This window comes from Chelonia mydas, chromosome 1, assembly GCF_015237465.2.
Source record: "Chelonia mydas isolate rCheMyd1 chromosome 1, rCheMyd1.pri.v2, whole genome shotgun sequence".
Classification (NCBI taxonomy): domain Eukaryota; kingdom Metazoa; phylum Chordata; order Testudines; family Cheloniidae; genus Chelonia; species Chelonia mydas.
Window position 1 is genome coordinate 3,454,198 of NC_057849.1, and position 25,526 is coordinate 3,479,723.

The window sequence follows — 25,526 nt, forward strand, 5'->3', positions numbered from 1 at the left end:
GGTACTTTTCCACTAACCATGCTGGGGGCGTTGTTTGGGATAATGAAGTTGAAAAAGACTTAAGACTGGGGAGGTGATTGGAGAAATCCCAGCCTGGGTATGAAAGACTGGTGAAGTGCTTATACCATGAGGGTGAGACCCTGCTTGATTCAAATCCTGTCTCATTCATAGAACTCAGATTGCGATTTTGCTTTATTTCTTAGGTAATCTACTTTGATCTGTACACTTATTACATACAATCCATTAAAATCTATATTTCTGTAGTTAATAAATCTGTTTTATATTTACATAAAACAGAGTGTTGTTTGAAATGTAAAGGGAAATCTGTTCAGGAAAAGGGGCTAGTGCATTGGCCTCTCCAAACTGAGGGACAGATGGACTGTGTAATAAACTTACACTGGTCAGGCTTCCGACCAGGGTAAGAGAGTGCAGCTCTGCGGTCCTTAGCTGGGGGGAACTAGCTGGAACCTCTCTATTGTTAGCACTTGAGTGGCTGCGTGTGACCCTGCAGGTGAATGTTTGTGTGAATGGAGTATCTGGAATGGTTTGCAGCTTGTCACATTGTCACAGCCTGAGAGGAGGCCCAGACTGGTATGCCAGAGGGATCAGCGGTACCTCAGTTCCAGGTTACATCCCAGGGAAGTCCATCAGAGTGGCACAGTGAGCAGTGTGAAATGCACAGCTTGTTGTTCTGAGTGAGACTGGCACTTCATACACTGGTGCAGAGATTTTAAGTGAGACATTAAGTGTGGTGGCTGGAGATCACTCAAAGAGGTTATCAATTTATTTTCCATTTGCTTATTTTGGAAAAGGGAAGTAGGAACAGAAACGGAGCAAGATGGGTGAAAACAGTGAAACAATTGTGAAATTGGAGGTATTCGGGTTGCAGGCAGTAGAAAAAGAACATAGAAGAATTTTGGAGCTAGAGGAGGCAGAGGCTGCCAGAGAGGAAGCTGAACACAGAAGGTCTGTGGAACTAAAGCGAAAAGAAACTGAGGAGAAAGAGGGAAAGCGGAAACACCTATTGGACTTGCTGGAAAATCAGAACCAGAACTTTCCCACTCCACTGAATCCCACCTCTCTAAAAATCAACAAATAGGGACAGCCGTGTCTTGCATACAATGAGGCAGGTGATATTCCTGACTACTTCACTAGGTTTGAGAGGCAGTGTGTGATTCATAATCTTCATGCTGACCAGAAGTTGCTGATTTTGGTAAAGGTCTGGATATATTCAATAGAAGAGCAATTAAGGATGCTTTCCATTATTTCAAATTCAAAGAAATAGTTTTGAAACAATTTCAGATACCCCTGAAAAATATAGAGTGAAATTTAGGAATCCTAACAGGGGTGCTGGAATAAGTAATGTGGAATATGTAAACCATATGAAAGATTTGATGGGAAAGTGGTTAATAGGCAAAGGTGTTACAAGCTCTGAAGGAATGTTTGACCTTGCTGCTCAGGAGAATTCCTTGAACATACGTAAAGATGATGTAAAACAATGTTTATGGGACAAAAAGGTGAAAACTGTGGATGGGAAGGCTTCTTTAGATGATGCCTTTAAGCAAACACAGTTCCCCGTATCACCTGGGGAATGAATGCCCCGTGCTGGGAGGAAGCAGGTAGCCCATGTGAATGCTGTGACCTTGAGCACAGAAGCCTCTCAGACACCTGTCACTTCTCATACTGGGTTTGTAAAACTAGCCTCTGCACCACCAGGCATGAAGCACATCAAGGGTATTAGTATTAATGGCAGGGAACACCTTGGTGGGAAGATACAGGGGCAGAGATTTCTGTGGTTAGGCGGAGAATAGTGCAAGAGGGTGACATTACTTACAGGACAGATTTGCGAGCTTTCATGAGTAGGATGTTACACAATCTTTGTGCCTTTGGCGAAAGAGCACATAGAAACTGATAGTTTGGAAGCTGTATTATCAGTGGGAGTAATACACCATAACCCTATCGATAGCATATTGATTGATATGCTAATTGGCAATGATTTCTTCTGTGTAGCTCCAGGTGTTAAGGCATCAGCCTGCAGCAAGAAGGAACACTCTGCTGGGACCCCAGAGGGAAAGAGTAAAGTCCCAGGAACGGCTGAGGGAATGGGAGAAAGTCTTTTCGATTTCTCTGCAGCAGGGAGAAGCTGCATGTTTCCAGAGGTGGGGGTTGTTGAGATCAGCTCCTAACCTGCAGCTGAAGGCAGCGTCTCCTCAGAGAGGGAGGCATGTGTAATGCCTGCCAGGGAGAAAAATGTCCAGATTGCAGCTTAGTGAGGGACAAGCCCCATGCTCGAGATCACAGGAAGATGTTTCCCGGAGGGGAGCTCAGAGAAGGGTGATTGAATTGTATAAACCACGGCGGTGTATATAAGGGTTCCTTTAACAATGAAGCAGGAGGCAACACCACCTCAGAAAGGGAAAGAGTGAAGTGCCTGCCAGTGAAACAACTGTCCAGGCTGTTAGTGGTGAGACCATCACAGATGAACAGAGGATAGATCCCACTCTAGACAGCATAGTTGTATGGGTCCCAGAAGGGGGTACAGAGGAGAAAACTGGGGAAGGAATAATGGGAGTACAGGAATGTCTCTTCACTGGTCACATGGGGGAGGATGCTCAGGACAGAATGTCTGGTTCAGCATCTGTGCAGTCATGTACCCAACTAGTAGGTAAGGCTTTGAGAGGGAACTGTGTAACTGACCTCCCAGAGGGAAGCAGTCACACAACTGACTGCTCAGGGATAGACTGATGAGTGATGGAGGGTACCCAATGTTAGAATATAGATATCTAGGACTGCCTGTAAAGGCCTATACTTTAAGAAATTAGTTGTATTTTTATCACTTAGCTAGTTACAGGGGTATAAAACAAAGAATCAAAATCACAAGTACACCTGTATATGGACCTTCTCTCCCTGTGACAGTCTGAGGCCTTGTTCTTAGTCTAAGGCCTTTGGCTAAGCAGCAGAGGCAGCCATAAGCTGGGAAGCGACCGGTCACCTCCTCACATTCCAAACCAGTCACATTGAAATAAAGTGGTATTGGGCTGTTAGGAAGACGAGCCAGTCCTGTTAATGCCTATCGCCTCCAGAGAAAGAAAAAGATCTTAAGATGGTTAAAGAAAACTTAGTTTGATAGCATCCTGTCTGGCAAGAAATCACTTATCAATGGCCTCCCTCTGGATTCACACATACCCATCTCTTGCTGAGGAGGTCACATGCTCAACAAACCCAGCACAATATGTGCATGATGGGATAGAGAATAGGTCTGTGATCCTTTCCACTATGCACAGACAATAAACATCCCAGGGCCCTTGCCATAGGAGATGACTTTGCTCCATAATCATGGGCCAAAATGTCCCTCTTTCATGTGCCTCCCCAGTTGATGGCCTCCATCCCCAAGGTGGCTGCATTTCAGTGGCACAGTGGATCCTTCAGGATGAAAGGTGTTAGTAGGTGGACAAGACAAGGCCAAATTCTGAGACCCTGGCCTGTAGTTTGCTCAGGACTCACGAAGGCAAAATTCTTCTTGGAATTAGAACCGAGTAAACAACTCAAGAGCCAGCTGTGTGTTAATGCACAGAGACTGTCACCACCTCCTTTTGCATTTCAGGATTCTGGCTGTTAACGGGGCAGGGCAGCGGGGCTGTTACCAAACTTTTATTTGCTGGAAAGCATGGAGGTGCTAGGGCTCCTCACTGGAACAATTCTAAGAATATTTCAGCATGGGCAAGACATCTTCTCTACTAGCTTCATTCGAGAAGTTGGCTGAACTGTTATGCCTGCAACTTTCAAAAACCAATTCAGCTGGAGCAAACACAGAGCGTGGGAAATTTCAGTTCAAACGGTTAAAGTTTGGCAAACTTATAAGCAACTGAAAATGAGGTCTCCTAATAGAAGGTGTCAGACAGCCTTAACTCACTGTGGTGTTACCAGAACCACCTAGAATGGCCAATCCATTTGTGAATCCTTTTCATCTAAGCTCTTTGCTCCAATAATGTCTGTGGCAAGGAGTTCCACAGGCCAAATATGGATTATGTTAATTTTCTTTTCTCAATGTTATTTGTTCAGACTTTCAATGTAACTGAATGTTCCTTTGTTCATGTTTTCTGAGACACAGGAAATATATATGCCTGATCTACTTTCTTTATCGATAGATTCATAGGGTAGAAGGCCAGAAGTGACCATTAGATCATCCAGTCTGAATTCCTGTATGACACAGGCCACTAAATTTCATGCCGTTACCCCAGTATTGAGCTCCATAACTTGTGTTTGACTAAGGCCTGGTCAACTCTAGGATTTTACATCATAGAATCATAGAGCCACAGGGTGAGAAGGGACCGCAATGGTCATCTAGTCTAACCCCTGCTGAGATGCAGGATTTGTTGGGTCTAAACCATCCAGGACAGATGGCTCCAGCCTCCTTTGGAAAACCTCCAGCGAAGGGGCTTGCACAACCTACCTAGGTGACTGTTCCATTGTCCTCTTGCTCTTACAGTTAGGAAGTTTATCCTGAGATTTCATCTAAATTTTCTGTGCTATAGTTTGAACCCTTTGCCTCTTGTCCTGCCCTCTGTGGGAAAGACAGAACAACTTTCCCCCATCTTTTTTTATGGCAGCCATTCAAGTATTTGAAGACCGCTGGCGTGTCCCCCCTTAATCTCCTGTTTTCCAAACTAAACAAACCCAGTTCCTTCAAACATAGCCAGTTCCTTTGTTTGTATGGCTTGTATTGCATTCCTTAGATCACCTACTGTGACTTGCACGTTATGCCTCTGCTAATGTAACCTAACTTTGCGTTTGCCTTTTTTCAAACAGCAAAATAATCCACACCACTGAGAAATGTAGCTATATCAATCTAACCCTGGTGTAGACAGCATGAGGTGACGGGAAGAATCCTTCCATTGACCTAGCTACCTCCCCTCAGGGAGGTGGATTATCTATGCAGATGGGAGATCCGCTGCTGTCGGTGTAAGTAGTATCTACACAGAAGCGCTACGGCAGCCCCGCTGTCGCGTTTTAAGTATAGACAAGCCCTCAAGCAGATCTTACAGAAAAGCATCCTGTCTGGATCTGCAGACATGAGGAGGTTAAGAATCCACCCCTTCCCTTCTCAGTTTGTTCCAATGATTAATCACCATTAGTGCAAAACATTTGGCCCTTATTTCCATCTGGAATTTGTCTGGCTTCATCTTCCAGCCATTGGGACTTGCTCTGCCTTTCTCCACTAGATTACAGAGCCGGTTATTACTATTTAATATAAATAAATGAAACTCTATAAGACTCTCACTCTCTGGAATTTTATCTATTTTATCCTCTAATAATTTTTTGGCTCTTTTCTGAACGTTCTTCAATTCTCAACATCCTTTTTGAAATGTGGACCTCAGAATTGGTCACAGTCAGTTTCACCAATGCCATGTGCAGAGGTAAAATCCTTCTCCTGCTCCAACTCACCTTTCCCCAATTTATGCAGCCAAGGATCGCATCAGCCCTTTTGGCCACAGCATTGCACTGGGAGTTCAGGAAAAGTTAGTTGTCCACAGTGACCCCTAAATCCTTTTCTGAGTCCCTGCATTCCATAATACAGTGTCCTAGTCTGTGGGTCAGTCCTGCACTCCCTGTTCTGAGAGAACCACTTTGCATTTCACTGCCTTAAAACATTTTGTTTCCATGTGCTCACGAAAGCTTATGCTCAAATAAATTTGCTAGTCTATAAGGTGCCACGAGTACTCCTTTTCTTTTTACTATTAAGGCATGCCAAACCAGACAGACAGAGAGGACTTCGGTCTTACCCCACTGGTTAACCATAAGTCACACAAGCAATTCCCTTAGGCACTCCAGTTTCCCAGTATCACCACCAGCACCGCTCCTTATGGGGATGACTGGGAATCAACTACATACGGCAATGGCAAAGTTCCTGGTTCACTATTGTAGCAGTGATGGAATAAACTGCAGCTTCAAATCAAGTCTCTGGAGAACATCCACTGCTTGGATGGGTCATTCAGTCCTTTGTTCAGAGCTTCAGTGTAGAAAAGATCCTCCAGAGGTAAGAAGCAGGATTAGAGACAAAATGGCGGGGTTTCCAGGGCCATTTATATCCTCTGCCATGTGGAAGGACACCCCTTTGTTCATACTGTGGAAAATCACAGCCGCAAGATGGAGTTTGGAGTCACATGGGCAAGTCACATGTCCATGCATGACTCAGTTCTTTACAGGGAGAGCAGCCATTGCTCACATGCTACCTTGAACGTTCCCAGGAGGACTTCTCATGTGGATTGGAGTCTTCCAAGGTCCATTGTTATTTAAGTGTTTCTTGATTGGGCACTTCATCTGAAGAGTCCCTTCTCAATAAGATTGCCAAATGCTTCATTGGTGCGACTTAGAATCAAACTCATTAAGATACAGGCACATAGCCAATATTTATAGCTTCAAATACAAACATGATACATGCATACAGATAGCATAATCATAACCAGCAAATCATAACCTTTTCATAGACACCTCACTTGACAACCTTTGTACAATATTCGCTGGCAAAATATAACAGTGGTTGCAACAATGATCTATACGGTCACAGTTCATGTCAATAACGTCATATAGGCATCTGAAAATTCTTTTTGTTTTGGGCACTGCTGCAAATGAGCAGATGTTTACATGGAGCTGCTATCAATGACTCCCAGGTCTTTTCACTGAGATATTTTCTAGTTGTGATGTTTCCCCCAGCACATGTCTTGGTATAGATTTTTTCCACTCTCAGTTTTGAGCAACTAGGTCAATGGGGAACTCCCTACGGCAGTGGTTCTCAAACTAGGGCTGCCGTTTGTTCAGGGAAAGCACCTGGTGTACCGAGCCGGTTTGTTAACCTGCCGCATCCGCAGATTCAGACAAATGTGGCTCCCACTGGCCACGTTCTGCCGCTCCAGGCCAATAGGGGCTGCAGGAAGGGTGGCCAGCACATCCCTCGGGCTGTGCTGCTTCCTGCAGACCCCATTGGCCAGCCATTCCCAAAGTTGGGGGATATTCCAATACTTAGATTTACCAAACCAGCCTTTCATAGCTTCTGCCATGTAGAGGGAACTTCATTGTCCCAAACAAAGATCCCAGCACAGTGAGTGGAGATGTTCAGGCACAAGAACGTGTGTAAATACCTGGCTAATGGCAGATGTGCCATTTATCTCCCTCCCTATAAGCTACCGAAGCCACCTTGGCCTCTGCCCAGCATCCTGCCTTCCCAGCTAACGCAGGAGCTGATCCTTCTGCCTTTCTCAGCTGTTGTCCTTCTAGCTACAAAGCTGATCCCTTGCCTGGACCCCAAGTCCTGGTTCAGGACAAATAGGTCCCAGCCCATAACCATTGCATGGATCCTGCCTGCTACAGGCTCCCGGCCGGGAGGAACAAAAGGGATCTGAAAGCTAAAGAAATAAGTCACACAATGGTCTCTTCCCTCAGGACTTTGTAATCAAACTTCAGGGCCCACAAGCTGTATCATGCACAATCTCACCCACCTGCCAATCAACCCTGCTTCCAACCCTCAGCTGCTTTTATGCGGCTTCCTGGCTTCCCTCCCCACTCCCGACTGGCTTGATGAGCCCAGCACTGCGTGCTTCCTGCACTCGCTGCAGGCTCCTTGTCAGGCTGCAGCAGATCCTGTCTCAGCCCCAGAGCAGAGGGAACTCAGCTTGGGGGGAGACTCAGCGAGTGACGGGTGGAGAAGAGGAGCAAGCGAGAGGGTCAGCGCCTTGCGGGGAAAAGCGCAGAAGTGGGTGGAGCCGTGAGATGAGATGCAGAGCAGAAGCTGGGCATTGGAGGAAGAGGCAGGGCAGGGGGCAGGACTTCAGGGGTCCGGTTACCAGAAATTAGAAAGGTGGCAACCTTATGAGTTAGTGAGTTGTACACAGACCGATTCCCCAGTTTGTCACGCTGACACAGCACACTAAGATCAGGACATTATTTAATGTCTCTCACTGACCGGTAAGTGATTCAGGGAAGAGGGCCCAGCACCAGCTCACCACCCAGATCTGCATGGAACTTGGTCTGAGAGCCAAAGCACGAAGAGAAAAATTTAGCCTCTTTATGAGTAATGAGCTGGAGAAGCCTGTCCCGTATCTGTTTGGTCCTCACTCCATAGATAATAGGGTTTATCATGGGGGGCACCAGGAGGTACACGTTGCCAATGAGAACGTGGAAATACAGGGGCACGTTGTGGCCAAAACGGTATGTGAGGAAGGAGAAGAGAGCTGGGATGTAGAAGGCTAAGGTGGCACAGAGGTGAGAGCCGCAGGTCCCAAAAGTCTTGATCAGGGTGTCCTTTATGGAGAGGCTGAAGATGGCTCTGAGGATCTGGATATAGGACACGGCAATAAAAATCCCATCCAGACCCATCACACTGAATATCACAAAGAGGCCGTAGTAACTAGTCACGCGGGTGTCAGCGCAGGCCAGCTTCATCACAGCCATGTGTTCGCAGTGCGTGTGGGGAATGATGTTGGTTCTGCAATATGGCCACTGCCTTGCCAGGAGGAAAGAGGGCAGTATGATCATGCCACCGCGCAGCACCACGGCCAGGCCGATCTTGGCCACCACGGAGTTTCTCAGGATGGTGGAATGCCTCAGGGGATTGCAGATGGCCACATAGCGATCCAAAGCCATGGCCACGAAGATCCCAGACTCCATCACTACAAAGCAGTGAAGGAAGTACATCTGGGTGAGGCAGGCACTGAAATCTATTTCCCTGGAATTGAACCAGAAGATGCTCAGAGTTTTGGGCAGGATGGACATAGACAGGACCAGGTCAGTGACGGCCAGCATGCAGAGGAAATAGTACATGGGCCCATGCAGGCTCGGCTCTGTCTTTACAATGAACAGGATGGTGAAGTTCCCAAAAATGGCTATGATGTACATGATGGAGAAGGGGATGGAGATCCAGACGTGGGCCACCTCCAGGCCAGGAATGCCCAGCAGGATGAAGGTGGAGGGGTTGGTGAAGTGAGTTGTGTTGGAATCTGACATGGAGTAGGGGAGAAGGTGTCCAACTCTGAGGCAGAACGGTGTCCTCTGCATGTACCGTACGTTCACCAGACTTCCTGTATGTGCCCAGGCTCTAGGGTGATGGTCACAGTACAAATGCCTGGTGGAGAGACAATGTGAATATGAGAGACTACATGCACTACTGGAGGCTGTTCTCATGGGGAAAGCAGACTGGTTGCTCTTCACACACTGAAAATGACATTTTCATTATTCAGATAAAGGAACTATGAAACACTGACCCTACTAATGCCAATTCCATATTTTATGGTCCTCCATGCATCAGTAATTCCTACACATCATGGTGTGGGAATCCTTAATAGGCACCAGCAGGAAACCGGAATGTGGATACTGGCTATCCATAATTGTTCCTTAATGCAATGAATCCCAGGCTAGACAGCCCATGCTGTAGGGAGTTCCCTATTCAGCCGGTGGCTCAAAATCTGAGATAGAAAAAAACAATCTTGGCCAAGACATGTACCAGGGGTAAACATACCAGCTAGAACACACCTCAGGGAAAAGACCTGGGCGTCCACGGAAACACTTGTTCATTTGCAGTAGTGGCCAAAAGAGAGACAATGTTCACATACCTAAGCAATGGGATGCAGAATAACCTGCTCTGGGCATGTGCTCAGTTGTGGTCACTCAGTCTTTATAAAGGATAGAGCAGATAGAAAGGGGATTTTCAGGACAAGACAGGCTGTAAGAATGTGGGAGGCTGCCATATGTAGACAGCCTGAAAAATCTGGGATTGTTTAGTTTCAAGAAGAGACAACTAAGGGGGCATATGACAGAGGAGAGGAAAATAAACAGTGGATCTGATTACATTCAAATGGACAAACAGAGAACAGTTCCCAACCAGTAATATCGATAGACACTTAGTGCTTCAAAGGGGCTAATTCCCCAAAGATGAGGCAAACTGATTGGGAAGAAAAAAAATAGACAGAAAACTGGGAAGGAAAGATGGGAATTCTATTGGAAGAGTTTATTACATAACTAGAAAGCCACAATTCCATAGTCACGGAAGTGAATAACTTTTGCTAAAAAACTGTACAGTTAACTAAAATACCCATCTGGGGAAGTGAAGAAACCGATTGACAGAGCCAGAAGGGTACCCAGAAGTCGCCTACTACAAGAAAGCTGTCACCTTCAGCCCCCAACTAAAACCTCTCCAGCTCATCATCAAGGATCTACAGCCTATCTTTAAGGACAATCCCTCACTTTCACACACCTTGGGAGACAGGCCAGTCCTTGCTTACAGACAGCCCCCCAGCTTGAAGCAAATACTCACAAGCAACCACACACCACAAACACGAACCAGGGAACCTATCCCCGCAACAAACCCTGTTGCCAACTCTGTCCACATATCTATTCAAGGGACACCATCACAGGGCCTAATCACATCAGCCACACTATCAGGAGCTCATTCACCTGCACATCTACCAATGTGATCTATGCCATCATGTGCCAGCAATGCCCCTCTGCCATGTATATTGGCCAAACCGGACAGTCTCTATGCAAAAGAATAAATGGACACAAATCAGATGTGAAGAATTATAACATTCAAAAACAACTTCAATCTCCCTGGTCACTCAATAACAGACATAAAAGTGGCAATTCTTCAAAAAAAAAAAAACCCTTCAAAAACAAACTCCAATGAGAAACTGAATAACTGGAATTAATTTGCAAGCTGGACACCATCAAATTAGGCCGGAATAAAGACTGGGAGTAGCTGGGTCTCTACAAAAACTAATTTCCACATATTAATTTCCCTGTACTGTTACTCACACCTTCTTGTCAACTCTTTAAAATGGGCCACCCTGATTACATTGGCTCATTACTCCTACAAAAGTGATTTTTCTGCCCTTGCTATTCCTCTGTTGAGAATAGCCCACTTCCACTATAATTGAATTGTCTCGTTAGCACTGACCCTGCACTTGGTAAGGCAACTCCCATCTTTTCATGTACTGTGTATATATACCGGCCTACTGTATTTCCCACTCCATGCATCTGATGTCTGAACATATAACACTGATAAAAGAACATTGTTTACGTAATCCATAGTTGGCCTGTGGAACTCCTTGCCACAGACATTACTGGAGCAAGGAGCTTAGCTGAATGGGATTTACAAATGGATTGGCCGTTGCAGGTGGTACTGGTGGCACCACGCTTAGGTAAGGCTGTCTGACACCTTCCATTAGGAAACCGCATTTTCAGTTGCTGAGAAGTTTACCAAACTTGAAGCATTTGGACTGAAATTTCCCATGCTGGGTGTCTGCTTCCAGCTGAATTTGTTTTTTCGAAGTTTCAGACCTAACAGTTCAGCTGCCTTCTCGAATGAAGCTAGGCGAGAAGATGTCTTGCCCAGGTTGAAAAATTCTTATATTTTTTCCAGTATGGACCATTAGAACCTCTGTGCTTTACAGCAGATAAAAGTTAGGTAATAGCCTCCCCTCCCCACCGCTGCCCCCAGCCATCAACAGCCAGAGCTCTGAGATGCAAGAGGAGGAGGTGACAGTCTCTCTGCATGAACACACAGCTGGCTCCTGAGGCTTTTAGTCAGTTCTTACTCAAAGAAAAGTTTTGCCTGAGTGAGTAAGCAACAGGACAGGGCCTCAGAATTTGGCCTTTGTATTGTAACATCTACTAACACCTTTCATCCTGAAGGAGTCACTGTGCCACTCAAATGCAGCTGCCTTGGGACTGGAGGCCATCAGCAAAAAGGGACATTTTGAGCAATGATACTGGAGCATACTCATTCCCTGTGAAAAGTGCCCTGGGATGTTTAACGGCTGTGCAGAGCAGAAAGGACCCCAGATGTGTTCTCTATCCCACCGTGCCCATGTTGCTGCACTGGGCTTGTCGAGCAGGTGAGCTCTTCAGCAAGACATGGTACCTGTGAATTCTGAGACGGAAGTGTCTTCCCCGGGAATCCTCCTCAGCTAGCCATGTCCCACACCTCTCTCACCCCAGCATCTGCAGCAACATCCCACGCCGAGAGCCGATACAGTGGTGTGCACTGGTTATAACAGAGCTCTGTGCAATCCCAGGGTAATTCGCTCAGCCTCTAGTGGTGAAGCGGCATCTGAATGTAAACAGGCTGGACACAGGAGACACTCGAGCCAATCACTCTCTTTCCATCTCTGTGCTTCTGTGCTCTTCATCCAGCTTTAGGAGTAAACAGTAATTAAGGGACCTTCCCAAAGGGAGATGAGAACTCCTGGGCTCTGTGCTGAGTCAGAGAGGAATTGGCTGCTCTGTGAGTCATTGTATATTTAAAAATTATAGTGAATGATTTAAGAAAATTAGGAATAATACCTAGGTCTCTTCCAACCCTAATCTCCTTTGATTCTATAATTCTATGGCCTTGTGGATGCTCAGCACCTGTGAAAGCCAGGATGCTTTGAGTTCCTAAACATGCATGGATGTGCATCTAGCCCAGGATCCTGGCTCTGACAGTGGCTGGCTCCGGACACTTCGAGTAAGTTGTGAGTGACTAGGCAGAGGTAGGATATTCTGCTCTCCCCCTTATAATTCTTCTTAAGCTCTAAAACAGATCTGGAGATCTGGTTCAAAAAAGAACTAAATAGTTCATGGAGGATAGGTCCATCCCTCTCTATTAGCCAGGAGGGACTGGGATGGTGTCCCTAGTCTCTCTTTGCCAGAAGCTGGGAATGGGCAACAGGGGATGGATTACTCGGTGATTCCCTGTCTGTTCATTCCCTCTGGGGCACCTGGCACTGGCCACTGTTGGAAGACAGGATACTGGGCTAGATGGACCTTGGTCTGGCCCAGTATGGCCGTTCTTATGTTCTTACGAAAAAGACACCTGAAGGGAGACACGAGCACTTTCTGCAGGCACATGGGGCTGTTGCTAAGGGCTCAGAGAGCAGTATTTCTCATACGTAACTATCACCATACCATGCAGCACCTTTCATGAAAGGATCTTCAAAATATTTAGCAAAGGAAAGTCACTTTGAACATATCCCCGATATACAGATAGGTAACCTGAAGCAAAGGAGATGTGACCTTGCCAAGGTCACACAGAGAATGATAGAGAGATCCCAGGAGTCCTGACCTGCCTACAGTAGCCACCGTCTCTCCATGAGTAACTGAGCTCATGAAAAGAAGGAAATGGACTCACGCTTTAGAGGGGCCTGTTCTTTGGGTGGATGTGATGGATTTCCCTGGGGTGCAACCTTGAACCTGGGTACCACTGACCACTCTTGCATACCAATCTGGGATCCATCTCATACTGTGATGCTGTGACAAGCTGCAATTCTCTCCAGCTCTTGCACTTACACAACCATACACAGACAGGGACACACCCAACTGCAGTTACATGACTGCTTTCACTAGCCACCCATGAACCAACAATAGAGAGGCTCCTGCCAATTTACCCCAGTTTTCCAGCCTAGGACCCCAGAGCCTTACCATCTTGCTCTGGTCAGAAGCCTAACCAGTGTAAGTTTATTACCCAGTCTGCCCCTCCCTCAATGTGGAGAGGACAATGTATGAGCCACTAATCCTGAACATAATTCTATTTTGCATTTCAAACATTCAAGTGTTGCACAGCATTGTTGTGTTACCTGCATGCGTTATTGCTCAGTTCTGTGTACCTTTTAACACTTTGTAGATCAGCCTAGTGATATCAAAAGTCAGGAAGTGTGCCTTCTCTGAGTGGCTACAAAACAGCTCTTTGTATCTGTGCAGCATTGTTAACTATTGTGCTTTTCCCCACTGATGATAACTCAATGCAGATATTCATCAACGCCATGAGGTGGTGTGCCTCAGTCTCCCCTTCCACACAGGAGACGAGGTTTATTATGGTTTCCCTTCTGTGACAAGCTTTGAGCCTGTTTACAGGTGTTAGCTGAGAATCAGTAGCCCCATAGGGCTTCTTGTTTACTACACCTAGCATACCTAAAAGCTTTTCAGACAAATCATGCATGTTACACCTTATACTCCAGTGGGGGTGCATGGCTGGGGAGCTGGGAAATTGGCTGCAGCTTCCATGGTTGGTCCATGAATGGCTTCGGTAAAGCTCTCAGGTAACTCAGTTCGGTGTGTGGTGCCACCTCCTGAGGGGTTGGGTCACAACAGGGACCAGAGGGACTGGCTTGACATCACCAGCAGAGCAGAGGGAGAGGCCAACCCAGCTGAGTAGTTAGGGGGCATGTTGGTTCCAACAGCTTTCAATCTCCACCCTGCCCCACCAGCTGGGCTCCCTCTCCTCTATGGCTGGGCTGGAGTTGATGCAGCCTAACAAGGAGACTACTTGCGGATAGGAGGCAGCCCTGGTTAATGACCCAATGTCTTCCTCTACCCTGCAGTAACCAGGCACTGCCGGATCCCTTAAAGCAACCCAGCCTTGGGCTTTTTCTGAGACAGTCAAGTCAAATATGATGAGGATCGCTGGAAAATTTTGTTCATCTTCTATAAAATTCTATCAATCCCAAAGGATAGGACACATTATCCCCTAGGTCAATGAATATTTCAGATATTACCCAAATACACGCTTACAGCCAATTCTTATTAAATAAATTAAGATTTATTTAAAGAGAGAGAGTATTGGTTAAAATATCATTATATCTACAGACATGTATCGAGTTCTTAAGTCTATTTCATGATAGAGATGGTGAGCTTTAGTGAGCTTTAGTGTTGCAAAGAGTTCATTCAGAATTAGTTCATAGGTTGCTGTCTAATATCAGAGTGATCCAGAATAGAAGGGGAGACCTGAGTCTTGTGGCTCAAGCTTCCCCTGATGAAGCTTAAGCAGTTTTGAGATGATAGGATCAGGGCTCAAGAATTCTTTTAGAGACCATTGTCAGGCTATGATAGTGAAGAAGAGTTGCTTTCAAGTAGAATTACCTATTTCCTATGTACACACAGGTAACTAGTTCCATTCATCAGCAATTCATAAGCAGTTTACTACAAACTTCAAAGAGAAGTGTAGACAATGAAATTATTATACCCAAGTTTCATTTAAATGTTAGTATTTCCTTTTGATCTTTGAAGTGACAGATATAGCAACAGACAGGAACCATCTGTTTACGTGGTTAACATCTAACAAGACGTAAGTAAATGTGTACAGTTAATATCATCTCTAATTCTCTAACAATACAGATTTGCATTTCAAAGCTCTAGTCCATTTACCACAGCTCTGTTAACTATTTAAAAGGAATGGCCCTAATTACCATTTACATACTTCTATAATATGTCTTTAAAGGTTGAATTTGGATCAATCATCCTGCTAGAGCCAGGATGGAGGCATCTGTCTATAAATAGGTTCATCATTAAAGACTATCAGCACCTAACAAGATCTCGCCCAGACAGAAGAAAGGAGTAACTGCATTTTAGATAAAACCAGGTTTTGGTCCACCCCTTTAAAAACAGGGAGACTGGATGAGTCAGAAGAAACTGGGGCAGGAGAGAGGCACAAGGATGGCAGACGGGACTCTTTGGCTGCAGGGTTATGGCTGCAGCAGAGAGACAGTTTCCAGCTGCATGAGAAATTACAGGTTGCAGGAGGAGGCCCCTGGACAGCTTAAAGGGCTCTACTCAAATCCCAAAGAATGCTCGCGGGTGTTGTATTGTGTTTATCTAGATCTGGGTGTCTCTTCTGCTGTCTAAAGGAGAGGAATTGTTTTAGCAACTCCTTTTTCAAAGCCTGGGTCTGTTTCCTTTAATAATCCTGTGCCCCAAAGAGAGAAACTGGAAACAGAGTGAGCCCAAGGGGGAGCTCTGGAAAGGGTGTTCTGAAGGAATTGGAGAGTCTGGGGGAGCCAGGCTGCAAGTAGACTCAGGGCCTTGGTGTGAAGGTCTCCACTCCCAAAGGGAGGTGCTAGAACAGAAGCTGCACCCCAAGAGTGGGCCTAGAAACCCAGAGCCAGAGCAGGGCCTGAACATGGCTCAGACTCAGGAAAGCTTAAAAGCACACACGGGTGCAGCATGTGGGTTCAAAACACAGCTGCCTGATGGGTGTCCAGCCACAGGAGTTTGAGCAGGGCTGTGATGGGTTGGATCACAGAAACTCCCTGGGAGCTGCTACCTGATGTGTCAAGACTACTTCTCAACCTTCTTTCCTGCCCAGTCAGCTTTGGACTTCAGAGCCCTGCCTGGTTTGAGCTAGACCCGCTAGCCTGCTGCAAACCCAGACCCAGGTCTGAACCACTTCCCCTGGTTCAGCTGTAGGCTTAACTGTTAGCAATTTAAGAAGTGTTCCTGCCTTTAACACTCAGACGCCCAACTCCCAGTGGGGTCCAAACCCTAAATAAATCGGTTTTACCCTGTATAAACTCAAAAATTGTTCGACCTCTGTAACACTGAAAGAGAGATATGCACAGCTGTTTGCCCCCCCTCCCCCGCAAGTATTAATACATACTCTGGGTTAATTTATAAGTAAAAAGTGATTTTATTAAATACAGTAAGTAGGATTTAAGTGGTTCCAAGTAGTAACAGACAGAACAAAGTGAATTATCAAGCAAAATAAAATAAAACACGCAAGTCTGTGTCTAATCAAACTGAATACAGATAAAAACCTCACCAGTTCCAGTAAGCTGTCTTTTACAGACTAGTCTCCTTCTAGTCTGGGTCCAGCAAGCACTCACGCCCCCTGTAGTTACTGTTCTTTGTTCCAGTTTCTTTCAGGTATCCTTGGGGGTAGAGCCAGCTGAAGACAAAATGGAGGGGTCTCCCATGGGCTTAAATAGCATTTCTCTTGTGGGTGGAGACCCCCTCCTCTCTCTTATGCAAAGTCCAGCTCCAAGATGGAGTTCTGGAGTCACCTGGGCAAGTCACATGTCCATGAGTGACTCAGTTTTTACAGGCAGCAGCCATTGCCCACGTAACATCTTGAATGTCTCCAGGAAGACTTCTTATGTGGACTGGAGCCTTCCAAGATGCATTGTTCATAGAATCATAGAATCATAGAATCATAGAATATCAGGGTTGGAAGGGACCCCAGAAGGTCATCTAGTCCAACCCCCTGCTCGAAGCAGGACCAAGTCCCAGTTAAATCATCCCAGCCAGGGCTTTGTCAAGCCTGACCTTAAAAACCTCTAAGGAAGGAGATTCTACCACCTCCCTAGGTAACGCATTCCAGTGTTTCACCACCCTCTTAGTGAAAAAGTTTTTCCTAATATCCAATCTAAACCTCCCCCATTGCAACTTGAGACCATTACTCCTCGTTCTGTCATCTGCTACCATTGAGAACAGTCTAGAGCCATCCTCTTTGGAACCCCCTTTCAGGTAGTTGAAAGCAGCTATCAAATCCCCCCCTCATTCTTCTCTTCTGCAGACTAAACAATCCCAGCTCCCTCAGCCTCTCCTCATAAGTCATGTGCTCTAGACCCCTAATCATTTTTGTTGCCCTTCGCTGGACTCTCTCCAATTTATCCACATCCTTCTTGTAGTGTGGGGCCCAAAACTGGACACAGTACTCCAGATGAGGCCTCACCAGTGTCGAATAGAGGGGAACGATCACGTCCCTCGATCTGCTCGCTATGCCCCTACTTATACATCCCAAAATGCCATTGGCCTTCTTGGCAACAAGGGCACACTGCTGACTCATATCCAGCTTCTCGTCCACTGTCACCCCTAGGTCCTTTTCCGCAGAACTGCTGCCTAGCCATTCGGTCCCTAGTCTGTAGCGGTGCATTGGATTCTTCCATCCTAAGTGTAGGACCCTGCACTTATCCTTATTGAACCTCATCAGATTTCTTTTGGCCCAAACCTCCAATTTGTCTAGGTCCTTCTGTAACCTATCCCTCCCCTCCAGCGTATCTACCACTCCTAACATGAAGGGGAAGGGAGTCCAGGAGAGCTGGCTGTATTTCAAGGAATCCCTGTTGAGGTTACAGGGACAAACCATCCCGATGAGTCGAAAGAATAGTAAATATGGCAGGTGACCAGCTTGGCTTAATGGTGAAATCCTAGCGGATCTTAAACATAAAAAAGAAGCTTACAAGAAGTGGAAGGTTGGACGTATGACCAGGGAAGAGTATAAAAATATTGCTCGGGCATGTAGGAAAGATATCAGGAGGGCCAAATCGCACCTGGAGCTGCAGCTAGCAAGAGATGTCAAGAGTAACAAGAAGGGTTATATGATTATATGATTCTGTGATTCCTCCCAGTTTGGTATCATCCGCAAATTTGCTGAGAGTGCAATCCACACCATCCTCCAGATCATTTATGAAGATATTGAACAAAACCGGCCCCAGGACCGACCCCTGGGGCACTCCACTTGACACCGGCTGCCAACTAGACATGGAGCCATTGATCACTACCCGTTGAGCCCGACAATCTAGCCAGCTTTCTACCCACCTTATAGTGCATTCATCCAGCCCATACTTCCTTAACTTGCTGACAAGAATACTGTGGGAGACCGTGTCAAAAGCTTTGCTAAAGTCAAGAAACAACACATCCACTGCTTTCCCTTCATCCACAGAACCAGTAATCTCATCATAAAAGGCGATTAGATTAGTCAGGCATGACCTTCCCTTGGTGAATCCATGCTGACTGTTCCTGATCACTTTCCTCTCATGTAAGTGCTTCAGGATTGATTCTTTGAGGACCTGCTCCATGATTTTTCCGGGGACTGAGGTGAGGCTGACTGGCCTGTAGTTCCCAGGATCCTCCTTCTTCCCTTTTTTAAAGATTGGCACTACATTAGCCTTTTTCCAGTCATCCGGGACTTCCCCCGTTCGCCACGAGTTTTCAAAGATAATGGCCAAGGGCTCTGCAATCACAGCCGCCAATTCCTTCAGCACTCTCGGATGCAACTCATCCGGCCCCATGGACTTGTGCACGTCCAGCTTTTCTAAATAGTCCCTAACCACCTCTATCTCCACAGAGGGCTGGCCATCTCTTCCCCATTTTGTGATGCCCAGCGCAGCAGTCTGGGAGCTGACCTTGTTAGTGAAAACAGAGGCAAAAAAAGCATTGAGTACATTAGCTTTTTCCACATCCTCTGTCACTAGGTTGCCTCCCTCATTCAGTAAGGGGCCCACACTTTCCTTGGCTTTCTTCTTGTTGCCAACATACCTGAAGAAACCCTTCTTGTTACTCTTGACATCTCTTGCTAGCTGCAGCTCCAGGTGCGATTTGGCCCTCCTGATATCTTTCCTACATGCCCGAGCAATATTTTTATACTCTTCCCTGGTCATATGTCCAACCTTCCACTTCTTGTAAGCTTCTTTTTTATGTTTAAGATCCGCTAGGATTTCACCATTAAGCCAAGCTGGTCGCCTGCCATATTTACTATTCTTTCGACTCATTGGGATGGTTTGTCCCTGTAACCTCAACAGGGATTCCTTGAAATACAGCCAGCTCTCCTGGACTCCCTTCCCCTTCATGTTAGTCCCCCAGGGGATCCTGGCCATCTGTTCCCTGAGGGAGTCGAAGTCTGCTTTCCTGAAGTCCAGGGTCCGTATCCTGCTGCTTACCTTTCTTCCCTGCATCAGGATCCTGAACTCAACCAACTCATGGTCACTGCCTCCCAGATTCCCATCTACTTTTGCTTCCCCCACTAATTCTACCTGGTTTGTGAGCAGCAGGTCAAGAAAAGCTTAAGTGCTTCCTTAAGTGCTTCTTGATTGGGCACTTAACTTTGTGAATTCCTTTCTCCAGGAACTGACCAAACGCTTTACTAAGGTTATTTAGAAATCAAGCCAGGACACGGCCAATATTCATAACTTCGAATACAAAAATGATACAGGCATACAAATAGGATTAATAGATTCAGTAGATCATAACCTTTACAGAGATATGTAACATGACATATGTAGCATAGAACATTATGTTATATATATATTCATAAGCGTATTTCCATAAAGCCTTACGGGGGGCACCGTCACAAGGACTGTGACAGCAAACCTGGAGCTGCTACATAGATGCTAGGTGACTGTGAGTGGAAGGAGAGTGGGACTGGGTGATCACAATCCTGCGGAAAGGTGTCCACAATATGTTCTCTTCACCCAAATATGGCACCTGTACCTTTGGTGTTTCCCGGAGTGCTCTGGTTATCAGACTGATCCAGCTGGGCTCCCTGAAGGAAATGTTTCCTGAACCAGGCATTGCCAGCTTGGGGGTCAAGGAGAGGGTTTGTCTCTCCACTGGAAAGTGCTCCCCAAAATGGAAGAGGCCTGGTGTCCCTGTTCTAGTGAGTTTCATCCCATCTCTCTCTCTCTCTCTCTCCGTGCAGTTGCGTCAATCTCTCCCTTTCCTTGTGCAAATCACCCACTCACACACCTCCTTTCGCTTTGCCATTTCTAACGTGCCTCCCACCTTAGGTGTTAGTTACAAACGCTCTAGGGGCTGTTATTCCATAGACTTCAGTGGCGATTGCAGGTGTAGAGCTGTGAATCGCTGCATCTGAGAGCTGATCTGGCTGGGCATGGAGCAGTGCGCATTAATCTGGTTATTAATCCAGGTAAAACGAAGTCCCTGGTCATTACAATCCAGTAGCCTGCAGCTGCAAAATGCAACCAGCTCAGTATTAACCTGTCTGGAGGGATTGCTGGGCAGGTGGCAGCTTCATAGACCGGGCTGGAGGCTGCTCAAAAGATGTGGGCACTCGCACAGCAGCAACTTCTCCCTGTTCCCTTCTGCAGCCTTTGTGGAGAAGTCATGGCAGCAGGCTTGCTACAATAGGTACCCCAGCAAGAAGCGAAATGTGGGGGCTGAGGAAGGCTGAGGAACTCCAGGATGACAGTTTCAGTGCTCATGGTCTCTGTGATGCTACACCCCATATTCTTTATAGAAATATGGTTATGTTATGAATATGGCATAGCTAAGATATGCTTTATGTGAGATAGCTCATGTAAGATATCATTGGAAAGGTTATGATTTACTGAATGTGATTATACTATTTGTATGCATGCATCATTTCTGCATATAAAGTTAAGAATATTGACCCTCTAACAATTACATCTGTGTGTATATTTCTGAAACACCCACCATACAGTAAGCAATCAGCCTTAATGGGCCATTAGAAAAATCATAGAATCATAGAATATCAGGGTTGGAAGGGACCTCAGGAGGTCATCTAGTCCAACCCCCTGCTCAAAGCAGGACCAATCACCAATTAAATCATCCCAGCCAGAGCTTTGTCAAGCCTGACCTTAAAAACCTCTAAGGAAGGAGATTCCACCACCACCCTAGGTAACGCATTCCAGTGTTTCACCACCCTCCTAGTGAAAATGTTTTTCCTAACATCCAACCTAAACCTCCCCCACTGCAACTTGAGACCATTACTCCTTGTCCTGTCATCTTTTACCACTGAGAATAGTCTAGAACCATCCTCTTTGGAACCACCTCTCAGGTAGTTGAAAGCAGCTATCAAATCCCCCCTCATTCTTCTCTTCTGCAGACTAAACAAGCCCAGTTCCCTCAGCCTCTCCTCATAAGTCATGTGTTCCAGACCCCTAATCATTTTTGTTGCCCTTCGCTAGACTCTCTCCAATTTATCCACATCCTTCTTGTCGTGTGGGGCCCAAAACTGGACACAGTACTCCAGATGAGGCCTCAACAATGGCAAATAGAGGGGAACGATCACGTCCCTCGATCTGCTGGCTATGCCCCTACTTATACATCCCAAAATGCCATTGGCCTTCTTGGCAACAAGGGCACACTGTTGACTCATATCCAGCTTCTCGTCCACTGTCACCCCTAGGTCCTTTTCCGCATAACTGCTGCCTAGCCATTCGGTCCCTAGTCTGTAGCAGTGCATTGGATTCTTCCATCCTAAGTGTAGGACCCTGCACTTATCCTTATTGAACCTCATCAGATTTCTTTTGGCCCAATCCTCCAATTTGTCTAGGTCCCTCTGTATCCTATCCTTACCTGCCACCGTATCTACCACTCCTCCTAGTTTAGTATCATCCGCAAATTTGCTGAGAGTGCAATCCACACCATCGTCCAGATCATTTATGAAGATAATTTGTCTTTGAAGATGTGGATCTGCCATCTGCCTGGAATTCCTTCCTGTGGACATTGCAAATAAACCTGGTTTCCTAGTTGCTTTGACACTGCAAGGTCAGGTGATAAGATCACCTTATACAAAATACCACCTTGGACACTGTTGGTACTTTTCCTCTATAGGGGGATAGGGATAAACCAAAGGTTTCCCACTTTAGGTAAATCATTTTTAAGGCTGGGGAGGGGGTTAATCTGGACTCTCCTCCATTTCCTACCCAAGAAGAAAGACTGTTGTAAGAACCTGAAGGGACAAAGGAAGTAACCTGAGGTGCAAGACAGGGGTGAATCCAAACACAGACAGAGGTCCAGTCTGTAAGAAGAAATAACTGGAACTCTAAGCCACAGAAACGCTGCAACTTGCCTAAAATAACATTTAGGGTGAGAAATGCTGAGTGAATCCTCTCACACAGAGAATACTTCAGTTAGCCTCTGTAGCTGGGTGTGGCCCTACCTGTGTTTGTGTGCTGGAACAGGCTGGAGAGCCTAATTCAGCAAAACAGGGAGAGAGAATCCAGGCTGGTGGAGCAGAAGGGGCTCAGTGAAACCCCAGTACATCTGGTGGCAGCCCAGAATGGGAGACCAACCTGTCACAGTCTCCAGTAGCTGCCCCATATCAAGGGGCAGCATAAGATCAGGCGTGAGGATATATTGAACCCAGAACCACCCCCATAAGCTCTGTCATTTTTTGGCAGCTTTTTTGCTGGGGACACATGACTAGAAGAAATGACCAGTAAATTCTGAAGTGGGCATAGCAAGAAATGCCACTGCATGGCCAGTGATCACGTGGGTGCCAAAACTTCAGTAGCACAGCAGGACTGCCAGTGCGCAAATATACAACCAGACCCACTTACGCACCTTCCCATTGACAGATCCAGACAGTGCTCGGTTTGGAAGGAGGCTACGTTCCTTTGGGATTTGCCGTGTTGATGAGGAACGAGGGGAGGAATGGCTCCCCAGACACTGTGGCAATATATCTGCTGATCCAGTTATGTGTGTGAGGCTGAGGTCGCACAAATGCAGGTGACACTCAGGAAACAAGGAAAGTGAAAGGGACATTTTCGGGGGTCACATATTGCACATGTGATGGGTAGCGGGGAAAACACTCTTTCATTTTTCTTTGTTCTGTACCTCAACTTGCTTTTCTCCTCTGGTACAGAGCAGAATGTCGTGTTTTTCAGTACATGGTTGTATGTCTTATATAAAAATACAGAATTAGATCTCAGAGAGCTCTAATTTGATAGATATATTGTTGTGACACTCTGTACCCCAAAGCAACACCCTGGCGCCTCCATATTAACCACTATTATATAATTGCAACAATTCTTATACAAAATATGTCACCTCAGGTGTCTATGGAAAAGTTATGGTTTGCTGAATATGACTATCCTCTTTGTATCCATGTCTCATGATTGTACCTGAAGTTGTGGATATTGATTATCTGCCTCTATTTCAAACGTGTTTGCTCCTGTGGTAGGTCCCACAAGGTAGTTTACATCCAGTCTAGCCAGCACATTGTGAATAGACTATTCAAGTTGATGGCCCAACAATGAACACAATGGGCCATGGAAAAAGTTTATCCCCACCTGATGGACTTTCCTGTGGACTTTCTAGCCAGAGTATGGGTTAGGGCCCCGGCTATGACTCATTGAAGCATGAAAATTCATCTGACACTGGACTCCGTCCTGTGCCTGTACTTTTCCAGTACTGTGGTGGGATCTTTGTTTGGGACAATGAAGTTCCCTCCACATGGCAGAAGCTATAAAAGGGAGAAGTGACATCACCACTTGGCCTCACTCCCCCCCCCCCCTCACAACTCAACACCTGAAAACACGATTAGAGCAAAAATTCTTTGAGGAGGGGGTCCCAGGCTGGCAAGGAGAAATCGAGGCACGTATGTGGAATATTGGTGAACTGTTTGTACCATCAGGGTAAGACAATTCTTGAGTCAAATCCTGTCTAGTTTAGAGAACTCAGATTGTGATTTTGTAGATCCTACTGAATAGATAGTTGTTCGTTACTATGTTAATGAACCATCACACCGAGGGGAGAAGGTAATTCCTTGGGCTGGTAAGACACACAAAACAGCTGTGAAAGGGCTGCTTGGAGGAGACACACCTCTTAGCCCAGAGAGCACAGATCACAAACCGCTAGGGAAGGTCCCAGTGCTGGGAATCGGGATCAAAGAGAAAGACTGAGAGAGGGATGTTGGTGGATTTTTTGCATGGGCATAACCCTGAGATTGGGAAGCAGCTCCACAGAGGGCTAGCCAACATGCAAAGTCCCCTTACATTATCATCTCACCAGACCCCGGCGTAACAAGACCCCGAAGATGACCTTTAACTGAGATCCCTATTGAAGGGGACACTGAGGGGAAAAGAAAACCAGTAACTAAACACATGTGAATGTTAAGGGAGGAGTTGAAAGGCACAATGAGTATTGAACAAACAAACTGTCCAAGCAGAAGGCATGGTTACAGTAGGCAAGTCAGGACTCCTGGGTTCTGTCTGTCATTCTCTGTGTGACTTTGGCAAGGTCACGTCTCCTTTGCCTCAGTTTACCTATCTGTATAACGGGAATATCTTCAAAGTGACTTTCCTTTGCTAGGTATTTTGAAGATCCTTCAATGAAGGTGCTTCACGGTATGGTGATAGTTACTGATGAGAATTCCTGGTCTCTGAGCCCTTAGCGACAGCCCCATGTGCCTGCAGAAAGTGCTCGTGTCTCCCAGCAGGAATCTTTCTTATAAGAACGACCATATTGATCTAGACCAAAGGTCCGTCTAGCCCAGTATCATGTCTTCCAACAGTGGCCAATGCCAGGTGCCCCAAAGGGAATAAACAGAACAGTTAATCACCAAGTGATCCATCCCCCGTTGCCCATTCCCAGCTTCTGGCAAAGAGAGACTAGGGATACCATCCCAATCCATCCTGGCTAATAGCTCCATGAACTTACCTGGTTCTTTTTTGAACCTGATCTCCAGATCTGTTTTGGAGACTAAGAAAAATAACAAGAGGGAGGGGAGTACATCCTACATCTGCCGAGTCACTCACACCTTACTCTGAAGCGTCCGGAGCCAGCCACTGTCAGAGCCAGGATCCTAGGCTAGATGCACATCCATGCATGTTTAGGAACCCAAAGCATCCTGGCTTTCACAGGTGCTGAGCATCCACAAGGCCGTAGAATGATAGAATCATGGAAGATTAGGGTTGGAAGTGACCTAGATATTATCCCTAATTTTCTTACTCATCCAGTATCATTTTTACATATACAATGATTCACAGAGCAGCCAATTCCTCTCTGAGTCAGCACAGAGCCCAAGAGTTCTCATCTCCCTTTGGGAAGGTCCCTTAATTTCTGTTTACTCCTAAAGCTGGATAAAGAGCGCAGAAGCACAGAGATGGAAAGAGAGTGATTGGCTCGAGTGTCTCCTGTGTCCAGCCTGTTTACATTCAGATGCCGCTTCGCCTCTAGAGGCTGAGCGAATTACCCTGGGATTGCGCAGAGCTCTGTTATAACCAGTGCACACCACTGTA

The 25,526-nt window shown here is 46.1% G+C and overlaps 1 protein-coding gene across 1 annotated transcript; it reads right to left on the reverse strand.

Annotated features, from left to right (window-relative positions):
• Positions 1-7,971: 7,971 nt before the first annotated feature.
• LOC102939259 (olfactory receptor 52E4) lies at positions 7,972-9,000 on the reverse strand. Its single transcript, XM_007072375.2, has one exon. The coding sequence runs from the start codon at positions 8,998-9,000 to the stop codon at positions 7,972-7,974; it is 1,029 nt and encodes a 342-aa protein (XP_007072437.2).
• Positions 9,001-25,526: the final 16,526 nt, after the last annotated feature.

Coding starts and splice junctions, on each gene's coding strand:
- LOC102939259 (XM_007072375.2), bottom strand. CDS start 9,000: ATGTCAGATTCCAACACAACTCACTTCACCAACCCCTCCACCTTCATC.